Genomic DNA, 13,151 nt, shown 5'->3' on the forward strand with positions numbered 1-13,151 from the left:
TAATGGGCTCGGGCCTTGCTCGATCCGTCTGTGAATATGTCGACGGCAGTAGATGTGCTGATCTATTGTACATTATCCAAGCCGGTCTAACCTTGGTCTATTATGCTGCTGCGCACTACTCGAGGGCCATCCCGGAAGGTCTGCCGACCAAACGTCAAGTCGATGGTTCCCAGGACTATGTGCGCCTATGGGAGACCATGCTGTCTAGCAGCGGTGATATCTCCTACGACAGTCTCGCACCACTTGCATTCCACTCGGATGATGCCACCCTGACTAGGCGCCAGGGAGAGCCTTCCCTTGTCCACCATCTCCAGGTTGCTGGTTTCACCCTTGACAACTCCCCCAAGCACGATATCATCGCCAACCACTATGACAACGGCGAGACCGTTCTCCAACTGCCCTTTCCAGGAGGGAGTTCTGACGCAAATGCTTCTCTGGGCTCCAATCTGCATAAACGATTCGATAAGCCGGGTTTCAAAATCTCGTTCACTACTAGAGAGAGGTCGAAGCTCACCCAGGCCCATCAAAAGTCTATGGCCCTTGCAGCGGCTGCTACGTGGGCCGTCTACGCAGATAACGCCAGCCACAAGATGAATGATTTCATTGGCTTTGCAGAAACAGAGCATGCGGCGAACTTCTACTACCGGATCATTCCCGAAATCAGAGGGTTCGGAACTAATTACGAAACTGTTGATGTTTGCGGCGGCATGGCATCATACTTGTAAATAGGTTCGGCATATAGCCAGTTAACATACCAGACGGCGCGTGGTTACTACCGGTCTGAAAATATTAATCTGCGGTAAAAACCACACCACTGGCTACATCGAATTGGGTACGTTAGATGCCCAGAGTCATGAAGCTACAGCACCTTGGACGTACTATTATGGTGACGGGATCGAGAAGGTTCCTATGAAGCAATCGAACTGCATCTATAAAAAATTGGACGTGTGGGATGAGGACGGCGGCATTGTGTCTGTAACTGGTTATAGAAATGGAGCATGCGACAAGTATTATCGACGGTGCCACACATATACGTGGACCTATACATGCAGGCCGGCTCGTAATAAACGAAGGATGAAGGTATCATGGTCTTCAAAGTTGCATTTGAATACCTACAACTTCAGACGGATGGATGGTTCTACTTCCGCGTCCATTATTTGAGACTTCGTCATAGATCAAACTATTCGTGCTGTTCCGTCTTTACTTTCAATCAGCGAGTCTTAAATCATGCAAAGCTTACGATCCATGTCTCGCCTGAGAACATAGACATATTGCATCAGCTCCCTTCGTATACAGGATGGCGATAGGCACATTAAATAACAACGTATGTCTGTTCTTGAAATATCGAGTGCGTTAGCTTGTCAATGGTCTTTACGTTTTCGGTGAGTTCAGCCACCGCCAACAAGTCTACACGAAAGACTTCAGGATTAAAGGAAGGAGAGAGACTTAGGCTCACTGTCACATCTCACCTCTCGCAGGATCTGCCTCCCCTGGGGAGTTGTACTACCCTTGTAGACGTACAATGGAATTAGACGCCAAGATATTGTTGTCGATGAAACCATTTCTGAGTTATGTACATGTCGTCAAAAGGCAGGCATTATCTATATAATTTAACAGCTTGTAGAGGACGAGTTATTGAAATATTAGTCTTCTACATCTTTCAAGTAACAATGTCAATGCTTGTTGTGCCTGTATTGAGCAGAGAACCTAGTATAATGTTCCCAAATCCGAGGGGAGGCCCCTGACAACATGAAATGCTGTCTCGAGTATAATAATACTCAGGAATACGAACCTCGACCGGTTAGTATCTGAGTCTGTGATGCAAATAATAGCCTAATTGTAGCATACATGGATTTGTTTTGCCCGCCATCTTTCCACTGGCTCGGATAATAAGGTATCAAACTATGTGCATGATTATATGGACCGGTTTGCTGTAGGAAACGGTATTATAATCTCTTCATACATTGGCTCTGTCTCTGGTGATATGACGCCATGGCGAATAAAAAGGTCGATGGCCACAACCGCACTATTCGGTTTAAACATTCCTTTGCCTAAGGCGTTAAGCACCTGGTCCACATTCCAAAGCCGAAAGTCTTCAACCTCTGAATCCTTCGGCCGGACAATACCTTCATCCAGCTGAAGCTCATATAGGTATTCGACCTCAGGTAACAGAACGGCTGTCGAGGAGCCCTCGCTCAAGGCAATAGACGAGCCTTTCATGTGGAAATACGAGATAGACCCGACGTATCTCATGCCATTCTCGATGATCTCACGCTCGATAGACGCCTCCTCTGTAGCCTCGAGGATCATCGCACTTCGCGGCGACTCTCCCGCACTCAGGGCCCCGGCGGCAGTGCAATCCAGCATACCCGGATAGGTCTGTTTCTGCATCGAGCGCTTGGCGATCCAGAGGCGGATGCCTTTTGCATCTTTAACGTAGCAGAGCATCTGCACGCCGCTGGTTATAATGCCGAATAGTGCGCTCGCTGACCGCTCGATCTCCAAGATCACATCACCGCCGGGTCCATGACTGGGATATGCTAATAGAGTTTGAATACGCGAGGATTAGGCATGAGACAGGAATAAGGCTAGAGTAAAAGGAAATATACAGGTATTAACAGAAAGCAAGCTCCTATACTACTATTATTAGGGGTTTAATCATTCCTTCTTATACTTTCACTTATCAGTGAATATCTTGTCGCTGCCACTGTAGACATTAAGGGGAAAGGAGCCACCAAAGCAGAATTTATCTCTTTTTTAGCTACTCCTAAAGCAGCCAACGTATTGACCTTCAGAAATTAGGATGGAGCATTCTCCACCAACCACATCGGCCTGCTACCCCCAAGCCTCGCATTCTAAACCACTCGGAGATACAAAGCATGCCAAAGACACGTGCGGCAATTTTGCCATTGGCTAGAAGTCAAGGTGAAAATGTACACTCAGTGCAGAGCATAGTGGGTCAAGAATCGGCCATGGACAGCGTAGGATGCGACGCTGGTCAGCTGCGCCCACAGTCCCGCGGGGTTTGGGGGGGGGGGGCCAAAGAGAAGGATTTTTCCAGCTGCACAGAAGATGCCTACTACATTACCTGGCCCCTCACATCCCTGTACATGGAGGAGACGCAGAAATAGTGCTAGACACTACAATCAGGAAGAGATTAAGCAGGGAAATAAAGCATTCACATTCACCAGCTATACAACACAAGGTGTAACTCGCCATGATCTCACAGGCCCCAGTGGCCCAACGGTGGCCACACGCGATAGGGCCGCGCAGGGACAAGGGAGACGTCAATAGCTAAGACACCAACAGAGCAATAGCTACTAATTAGTTAAGCTATCAGCAACTCTGAAGCTGAATAGGGCGAGAAAAGAGGAAACACAGACAACGCCATACTAGAAAGAGGCAGTGTTCAGATAATACAGCATCCTGGGAAGGGGGCAGTGCACTGTAAACAAGGCAGGCAGCAGGAGAAAAAGGAAGAGAAAGTGCGTCGCCCTTCAAAGGAGGGTAGACAGGGTTATATAGATCACGCAAGAGGCATGAGGCGGCAGGCAATAGGCACGAAAGCAGCAAGAGCACAGGCGCGATCCCCAAAATGGACACGCTAGGCCGCAAGGGGCAGTGGGACTTCGGCATGGGGCAGGCGGTGGGAAGCGGCAGACGGACGGTTCAATGAGGGCCGTTTTCAGCACCCCGCTAACTGTGTCATCGAATACTAATATTTAAAGTAGGAATAGCTATATTAGTATCAGAGGAGTGAGGTAGTAAGGGTTTTAAAAGAGGTAGTACAAGTTAAAAGTAAAATTTCATAGGTACGAGTTACATGACTGCTAAGGACTTACTAAGTAGTTTCACCATGCAAGACTAGAAAGGTGACCAAAGCTAAGCTGCAACCATGAAAATTCTTTTAAACTTGGCCAGCCACAACAACCAAGTACGCTTCCGTCAGATCAAAATTGAATTGGTTTATCTCCCTGTTGCTGTCCCCGACCTACGCTCTCAAAGTCTCTCCTGGTTTCTATTGTTATCGTCTAGTCCACCAGCCAAAGTCTATCTTGCCACCACTGACCATGGCCGGCGCCATACAATCATCTGATACAGACCCTGCTGAAATTATGCGTCTGGCCGTAGAAGGATTTCGAGCCAAAATGGAGGCCTCCAATCGTCGATTTCTACAAGATCGTATCGACGAGATTGAAGCCATGGGTCTCTCTACCGAGGAGGAGAAATTTAACGAGATGTCCTTGTACTGGCATGATTTAGGCGCCAAATGCGAGCCAAAGTGGAATAATACGGCCTCCCCAGGTCATGTTCGACAATCGCGCGAGGCGAGAAATGCTACACGGCTAGAAGATGTCAAAACTATCTATCACCAGTACATGGACGGAATCATCTCGCCAACTTTAGTAACTGATAAATGGCGCCAGATGTACTTAGAAGTCTTAAAGGGTGTATGCAACGAGGCAATGGCGCAGAATCAAGGGGGCGAGGATGAGGACTTCGAGATCCCAATGTGCTACGAACTAGGCCACTTCATCAAATACGCTAATGGCGTTCAAGATCCAGATTTCCGCCGCTCAGGTATTTGTCCATTTGAACCCGTCCCTCCTGTCGGAAGGGAGGAATATGCATTTCCAGAGCACGCGGCTGTGCTTAGACTTCCTACTCCTCGAGTCTCAACCTCTCGGGAAATATTAAAAGAATACCTACGAGGGAGAATACTTGATGAGACATTTATTCTAGGCACTGTGGATGAAGACTTGGAAGTCAAGGTTGGATTTCAAACTGGCCTCGGCTGTCGCGCAGGACATGACGAATGGTACAGCGCCTATCTATACTGTCGTCGATGTGATGATGACTCTGACCCATCTCTCAAAGACTGGGCCTGGCGTGTTTCGTTCTTCCGGGCTGATGTTGGAAACCCGACTACTCTTTACGGGCGGTATCCACGATTTGATTCCATACCCGAGTTCTTAGATTGGTATAGCAGCTGGCTGGTTTACGTGGATATGAATGAGGTCCGGAAAAACGTACGGTGCCTCTATGGCGATGATGATTATTACTCAGACATGAACTAAGGAGTTTTACTCAAATTTTGTTCATCCAGTTCCTTATGTATATCTTTTAATTTATCACAAGATCATGGACTCAGAAATAGTGTGATTTATTATTAGAGTTATCAAGCCACCTTGACGATGCCTAACCTGTCGACCGTGTTCATCAGTGCGAGACCAAGCATAAAGTGGCATTCTCAGAGCTCTCTTCGCAGGAATATGGTCCTCACGACATATGAAACTAGATAGCATAATTGGACCAAAGATTCTAAGCTGAAGAATTGCCCTGTGCCCAACCATTCGCTTTGACAAGGAGAACCTTGGCGATTAGCATACATAGTTTGGCTGACTGAATAAGATGGAGCCGGCTATTATATCTATATAGTAGGTATAAGTATCTAGAACTCTAGAAAATCTAGAAAGTTTTACAAGCTCTGACTGTTATATTTAGCTTCCCTCTATCTACTAAAGTTACTGCTCTGCTGTAACCATTATTTAACAAAACCTAAGTATACTAGAATAGCCTTCTTATTTAAGTTTATTTACTATACATATTTAATTACTAGGAATACCTTTAGAACTATCCTATATCTTTAAATGCGGCCAAGCTTCATTAAATAATATTAAGCATTTACTAGGCAGATGAGGAACTATCATCTACTTTATCTTATAGGGATACACTGTTGCTACTATTATAGATATACTTAATATGTAAGGCCACTGATGCTTAGCAGCTGTAGTTAGCTATAAGGTAGAGGGTGTTATTAGACAGCATCCTTATTTACTATCAGTGTTGGGACAGTAGAATATAAGTAAGGTAGATTAGTGGCTAGACCATCTAAGTCTAGTATATAATGCTATGAATGACTTTATTAGCTATAATATATTAGATGTAGCAATTACTAGATAGGTAAGTAGCTGTCCAAATGAGATTATTAAAAATATGCTAATAATATACTAGTATTGGATTACTAACTAAATTCTGCATACTCTAGCCTAAGTAATATAGTACTATAGTAACTGCCACTCATGCATGGAGGGTCAGAGCTCTGGTAACATTAGTACTTAAGCCTTTTTCTTGTTAAATACATATCTATAGATGGATGAGCATTGACACTCTGCCAAAATAGATATAGAGATTGATTACTATACCAGTGCATAGAGATGACTAACGATGAGCTCTCTGCCCACTATGGTTAAGGGCAGGGGAGGAGATGGGAGGTCATAGAAGGGGATGCAGAGGAGTGGGCAAGAAGTGGATGGTAAAAAGCTTGTGAAACAGTGTTATAGAATGTGCTTATCATGAATCTTCTAGCTAGGCGCTGGCATCAGGCGGATACCCTGCGGGGCCAAGTATACTCGACATTTAGCCGCAGATGGCAGTAGGATCCCTGTCTATAAGAAAGGATAGGCGAGTACTGTAATGGTCGTCATTGCGTGGCCAGTAAAGCTAGCTCCCATTTGACACCAACTGGTTGTAGTAAAACGGAGAAGGAACTCTTTGCTTGATCGTAGAAGGCCATTACATAAATATACCGAGAAGCATGATAGGCAGTAATGACAAGTGATAACAACTAGTGGTTCATGGACGTATTGAAATACAGCTGACAGTGAAACTGGCCAAGCTATTGCGATTGTATTGTCCGGAACAGCCGCTACGGTCACTCTTCTTTAGCATCACGGTGCGTCTGCGTCGCGCCGCTCGATGTCTCATGTCTCTTACCACTGCCTCGTTCGTCCTTTGCTTTGGGCTGCTATCATCCATTCCTTGGACGGCATGTACGAAAGCACGTTGTCGACAGCCAAATGTCAATTTCATTATCGTGGTTAGCAAGTAATTCTATCCCCGATCGGCGAGTACTTCCTGATAATAGGTTCCAGAATCTCATGGACAACAGCCTATTGAACCCCAAGAGGGGCTTCTATACGACACTCTGTGTTTAGGAATTTTGTCAAATTGGGCGAAGAATGGGAAGATTTTCGAAAAATAAGGGACCAGCGCAAATGGCCCACGTCATATACCCCACTCAATACAGTCCTGGTCTATACCAAAATACGATTTTTCGTTCAGCTGTGTTACATAGAGCACCGCGAAATTAGGAGAAGATAGCTCTTCTGCTGTGCTTGCATGGACCCAAGATTGGGCGTGTTTGGCTTCAGTTATTTCCCCATGGAAATGCCCATGTCTAAGGCCTGTAGGGAGTAACACTTCAGACGTCTCGGGTTGAATAATAATCAAAGTGATAACTAGGTTTAACTAACAAAGTTAGAGCCTCTGATTTATAAGCCCTGAATCCACTCTAGTTGACTCACTCACGCCACATGTCATTACTAATGAACCCTTATCTCCGTCGGAAAAATCCGAGGTGGATCGCAACTAGCTAGAGGAGTATTGCGATCTCTGGTCACATCGGGATCGGGGCAATTCAACGGGCCATCTTAGTCTCGATTTGGTAAATGGTGCAATCATCCCCATTGTTGAATGTGCCAATTTACATAGAGAAGCTTCGATACCTGGTTTATAATTTTGTTGGTTTAGCCACGGATTAGCAAGCACCCTCCGTGGTAACCCACGTCATGGTTGTAGATGGAGTTAAACGGACTGAAAATAATTATAAAAAGCTTGTCACACTTCAGTATACATATGATATTCCAGATAGCCTTCCATTGCATACTTTACTTCCTGTCGCCGCGAGAAAAGTTTTAGTCTCCGGTCGCGGTCGTTCTATTCACATTATGCAGGCAGTCATCCGAGAATCCCCTTTCGGGCAGCTCGTCCGTCTCGTAACAAAGAACAAATACTTTCAATATCCTGAGGAGAAGGCAGACTTCAAGCTACCTGATCTATGGGTTAAGGTCATGGACGGGTCGGACGCTGAAGCCGGCTCCGAAGACGCTCAAACCGAAGCTCAAACACCACCACAACATCGCAACAGTGGTGAAAGTCTCAGTCACGTCACCGCCCAATACAGCCTACCCTTCACAGAAGCACGCCTCCAAGCGGACGAGCAACATGATATCGAAAAAGTCAAGTCGATACCCATTGCCCCGAAAACGACCAAAGATGGCGCTATCCTGGTCGACTGGTACCATACCGATGATGCCGAGAATCCACACAATTGGTCCAATCTCAAGCGCGCTCTGATAGCAACAATCATCTGTCTCTATACTTTTGTGGTATATACCACATCTGCTATCTACACTTCGTCGGAGGGAGGGATCATTGCGGAATTCGGCGTCAGCGAGGTACTCGCCACATTGGGGCTCTCACTGTACGTGCTTGGATATGGGATGGGTCCCTTGCTTTTCTCACCGATGGGTGAGATCCCCATTATTGGGCGCAATCCTATCTATATCGTGACCATGTTCCTCTTCGTCATCATATCCATTCCTACGGCTTTCGTGGGCAACTTCCCCGGCCTGATGGTGCTTCGGTTTCTGCAGGGATTCTTCGGTTCTCCATGCCTTGCCTCGGGCGGTGCTTCAATTGGCGATATGTATAGTCTTATGTCTCTGCCCTACGCTCTGATGGCCTGGGTTGCTGCTGCGTACTGCGGACGTAAGTCTAGCCCCCTAATTTTTCCATTCAGTTTCCTCGGTCCTAACGGTATGATATAGCTGCCCTCGGCCCACTCCTCAGCGGTTTCTCCGTCCCAGCCGAGTCCTGGCGCTGGTCTCTCTTTGAATCGATCTGGGCCTCAGCACCCGTGTTTCTCCTCATGTTCTTCTTCCTCCCCGAGACCAGCACCCCGACCATCCTGCTTAGGCGCGCACGCCGTCTCCGCCGAATCTATAACGATGATCGCTTTATGTCCCAGTCTGAGATCGACCAGCGCAATATGCGCATTTCAGATGTAACCGTGGATGCGCTGATCAAGCCTATGGAAATCACAATCAAGGATCCCGCCGTGCTTTTCGTCCAGATCTACACCGCTATCATCTACGGCATCTACTACTCCTTCTTCGAGGTCTTCCCGCTGGTCTACCCGGTCGACTACAACATGAACCTCGGCCAGATTGGTCTAGTCTTCCTATGTGTCTTAGTATCTTGTATCCTCGGGATTGCCATCTATTTCTCCTACCTGTACTTCTGGATGAACCCGCGCATCTCCCGCTTTGGATTCCCGGCGCAAGAGACGCGCCTAATCCCCGCGTTGCCCGCTTCGTTCGGTCCAACAATCGGTCTCTTCCTCTTCGCTTGGACAGCTCGCGCCTCGATCCACTGGATCGTGCCTACGATCGGAATCACCATCTACGGCGCGACCGTATTCATCGTCATGCAGTGCGTGTTTGTTTATATCCCGCTCAGCTACCCTAAGTACGCTGCCAGTCTGTTTGCTGCGAATGACTTTTTCCGAAGTGCGTTGGCTTGTGGTAGTGTGCTCTTTGCGCATCCATTGTTCGGCAACTTGGGCGTTGCTCGCGGTGTCAGCCTCCTTGGTGGACTGAGCGTTATTGGCATCATTGGTATCTGGTTGCTTTACTTCTATGGTGCGAAACTGCGTTCCTTGAGCAAGTTTGCTCTCTCGCCCGGTGCTTCCTTTGAATAAGGCTTTACGACAGTGGGGATTGAGGCTAAAGGAGCTAACAGTTAATGGTCTGTTGAGGGTGGTGTTTTCGGAGTCTTTTTAGACCGGATGTTGTCTTTGATGCAAGATTGAAACGAGAATGAGAACGATACAGTATACTATTTGATTTATTTCTTGATTGATTATGGCCGTGGGTTCCCTTCCTGGCAGTCCCCTTGTCCCGCGGCTGCGAGCCCTTCCTGATGCTTCTTCAAAATCTAGCACAGCTCCAAAAGTGCTACAGTAGTAGGTTCAGAGCCGTCAGACCTCTTGCCCCTCCCTGGCCGGTCCTCGTCGCCTAGCTGGCTTTGTGGAGTCATTATGATGGGTTCGTAGGTGAGACGGGCAGCATTTGTCTGCATCTGATTTCATCTCCGCTAGAAATCTCGTCAAAGCTGGCAATGCTAAATGGAGGAATCTTGGTGATGACTGTGTTGCTGATACCGTTTTGTTGCGCGATCGATTAGCCGAGTGCTTGCTGGTGGTTTCATCAATGCCTTTGCTAACAGCGCCGGGATGTCGGTCGCCGGTAAATGTCTATCCCTTTTAATGCCTTTGCGATATTGTCCTGAAACGAAAAGCGATCAGGTCGCGCCATCATCGGCGGAGGTGGTGGTCTCGCCAAGGTAGCCGCTCCAGCTCTCATTCAGGAGATTGCCCATCCTCGATTACGACCGATGTTAGCTTCCTGCTACTACCCTTTCTTCTACTTTGGCAACCTGCTATCAGCGTTACTTTGTTGTAGGTGGACGTAGTTTAGCCCTGCGTCATCAGCCGGCGTGCGCTAAATTAGAGTTCTTCCACAGTCGCCGCGCTTTATATCCCAGGTGACTGGTCATGGCGGACGCCTTCGATTGTCCAGATCGTGGGACCTATAGTGGTACTTCTTACACTGATAAGCTGCCCAGAATCTCCAAGAGTGAGTTACGACTGCAACATGCGTGACGCTCTCTTGACTAATCCGCCTTGATCCCAGTGGCTTGTGTCTAGGAACAAAATAGCGGAAGCCTCGTCTATATTAGGCAAGTATCACGCCAATGGTGTTCTCGACGACCCTCTCGTCCAATGGGAATTAGTTGAGATCGGAATGGCGCTGGGGAAAAGAATACGTCGGACATCATGCGTCCTATCGAGACTTTTTCACGACTGCGGGTAACAGAAGGCGACTTGTTGTACTATTGTCTCTTTGTATAGGCTCCAATTGGGTCGGCAATAGCATTATCTCCTAGTAGGATCAGATTTCCAACCTCTATTTGTAGGTTGTGATTTTTAGTAAGGAAAGAAATGCGGCAGTATGTTTTCCTATGGATATCAAAGGACTAATAAATTCCATTTAAGAAATAATTGGACTGGGGAATATGTATATCCAAGAAAATGAGAACCTCTCCCTAGGAAATACTTCGGATACTTCCCCTATATAGCTCCACCCTCTTCACTATGTATATACATCAGAAAACTCTGAACGTAGTTAAACAAAATCTATATACTGCATAAACTAAATTATAGAAGTAGTTGTGTTACTACTCACGATATTCCCCTGTGTGTGGGCGAACCAAGAGAAGGAACTTGAAGAAGTTCAAAAAGGCGAGTCCTGTGTAGGTGACAGGAACATAATAAGCTCCACGACGAATCCACCATAGTGCCACACGGGCAGCCCAATCTGGCGAAACAATGGCTTTACCCATAGGTGATTCAAACGCCGCAGGTACTATGTGACGGTAGATTACCCGAGCATCGTCATATAGGGCTCGAGCATAAGGTAGGAAGGCCCGCTTTGAGGCGGAGTAACGTTGCATTTCTGGGTTCCCCCATGCAGGATGAACTTCAATCTCGCTGCCTACATACCATATCTCCGGGACTGTCTTGTTCTGGCGAGTATTGCCAAGAGCTTTGCGTCCAAGGAAGATTTCGATGAGGCGCATGGTCGAGTTGCAATTAGCGTCCATGGCATCCATCCCTTTGGTACCATGTGCTAAGATAAGGATATCAGATTTTTCGAAATGGCGGCTGACGCCAGAGAAGTCATGATGAGTCCAGTCTTTTCCAAAGTGTATCTTCTTAATATCCTTCACCCCTTCCGACAGGAGCTGTTTTTCAATTGCGCGCCCAAACGCGCCAGACCCGCCTGTGAGGATGACCCTTCTATTTCGAAGAGAGCATGCAGTCCCCGCTACCCAGTCAAATACTTTGACCATCGAGCCCATGTATCGATCGGGATGCACGTGGTGTAAGGCGTGGTATTCGGGTCCGACAAAAAGCCAGCTATGGTCTTTAGGCACGGTGTCAAAGGCGATATGGTTCGAGTCTCGACCGCTCATGGCAATGACAAGAAGCGTTCGCATAAACTCAAATCCAGATGCCACGAGTAAAGGTGCGGTATCGATGGTTCGTTTATTATATGCCATTAAGTGCTGGGCAAGTAGCCATCCTGCTATGCTTCCCAAAACTTTGCAGATCATTTCAAGAGGTAATGCGATCCAGGAATTTTGTCGTGAGTATCGATCGTTGAACTTTAGCGAGCGGTTGTAGTAGAGATGATGAAATTGGTGGCAGTATGAAAGCCAACGAAGGAATCTCCACTGTGATCTAGACCATTTGTGAAGGAGCCAATGGATGGTATCGAATACTAACGTGCCCGTTAGATAGAGGTAGGAAAAAGACAGCCCAAATGCAAGGAGAGACATGGTTAACTCGCACTCGAATTGCTATAAGATTGACTTCGTCGTTTGAGTCATCCTGTGAGCTCAATATAAATAAGATAAGTACAACAGTCGATGCAAGGAAAAACACATGGTGAGCAAATTTCCCTCGTATTCCTCTCGGGAGTTTTTCGGCCTGTGGGGTAATAGCATTTGTTTAGGTGCTCGAGGCCCACGAAGTCGACACATTTCACGTCCCCCAGGCATTCTACGAGAAGCACCCCCCAAAGACCCATCTGAAAGATTTGGACGAGTACAAGAAGCTATACTACGAGTCTATCCGTAGCCCTGACACCTTCTGGGCCCGCATAGATACCGTTTCACAGTCTCCTGAGACATTAGCATCGCCACGAGCCATACTCAATCCTAGGATACCTAACCTCACTACAGGGCCACAGCCACAGCTCTGAGACAAAGGTTACCTTAAACGCACAGTGTAGGGATCAGTGTTAACATACTTTAGTGAGCTTAGGTCTGGTTCACACCTGGAACACGAAAATGTGGTGGAACTTCCCTTGCACCGTCTCAGTTTTCAATGGTAGGCGGAATTGACCATAATTACAGCAGGAACTTCCGACATGGCGCCTTGTTTTAGATCCGATATCTCTAATTCTCGCGATGTCCCAGCCGGTGTCATCTAACCATCCACATTCGAGTACGAGAGTTAGTACGCGAAACCGGACTATGGATGCATCAATGTAGCTGCCTAGTAACGGTGTATAAAATGCACTCATTGTATTTTGGCCCACTTGTCTCCTAACCAAAGCCGGAGCGAAGAAGTAAAATTAGATTATCTAGTCGAACATGCCCCACAAACCACTCCAAAATTG

The 13,151-nt window shown here is 47.0% G+C and overlaps 5 protein-coding genes across 5 annotated transcripts; 3 read left to right on the forward strand and 2 right to left on the reverse strand.

Moving 5' to 3' along the window:
* Positions 1-2: 2 nt before the first annotated feature.
* On the forward strand, positions 3-725 carry Aud_010953 (uncharacterized protein; the record flags this gene model as incomplete). Its single annotated transcript, XM_043295784.1, has 1 exon — positions 3-725. The coding sequence occupies one exon, from the start codon at positions 3-5 to the stop codon at positions 723-725; it is 723 nt and encodes a 240-aa protein (XP_043151719.1).
* Positions 726-1,914: 1,189 nt separating this feature from the next.
* Aud_010954 (NUDIX hydrolase) lies at positions 1,915-2,448 on the reverse strand (the record flags this gene model as incomplete). Its single annotated transcript, XM_043295785.1, has 1 exon — positions 1,915-2,448. The coding sequence occupies one exon, from the start codon at positions 2,446-2,448 to the stop codon at positions 1,915-1,917; it is 534 nt and encodes a 177-aa protein (XP_043151720.1).
* A 1,622-nt stretch (positions 2,449-4,070) lies between these two features.
* On the forward strand, positions 4,071-5,078 carry Aud_010955 (uncharacterized protein; the record flags this gene model as incomplete). Its single annotated transcript, XM_043295786.1, has 1 exon — positions 4,071-5,078. The coding sequence occupies one exon, from the start codon at positions 4,071-4,073 to the stop codon at positions 5,076-5,078; it is 1,008 nt and encodes a 335-aa protein (XP_043151721.1).
* A 2,712-nt stretch (positions 5,079-7,790) lies between these two features.
* On the forward strand, positions 7,791-9,604 carry Aud_010956 (MFS transporter; the record flags this gene model as incomplete). The annotated part of the gene is made up of 2 exons (XM_043295787.1): positions 7,791-8,613; positions 8,673-9,604. The coding sequence occupies 2 exons, from the start codon at positions 7,791-7,793 to the stop codon at positions 9,602-9,604; spliced, it is 1,755 nt and encodes a 584-aa protein (XP_043151722.1).
* A 1,538-nt stretch (positions 9,605-11,142) lies between these two features.
* On the reverse strand, positions 11,143-12,306 carry Aud_010957 (uncharacterized protein; the record flags this gene model as incomplete). The annotated part of the gene is made up of 1 exon (XM_043295788.1): positions 11,143-12,306. The coding sequence occupies one exon, from the start codon at positions 12,304-12,306 to the stop codon at positions 11,143-11,145; it is 1,164 nt and encodes a 387-aa protein (XP_043151723.1).
* Between the last annotated feature and the right edge of the window lie 845 nt (positions 12,307-13,151).

Source organism: Aspergillus udagawae (assembly GCF_001078395.1).
Source record: "Aspergillus udagawae IFM 46973 DNA, scaffold_9, whole genome shotgun sequence".
Classification (NCBI taxonomy): Eukaryota; Fungi; Ascomycota; class Eurotiomycetes; order Eurotiales; family Aspergillaceae; genus Aspergillus; species Aspergillus udagawae.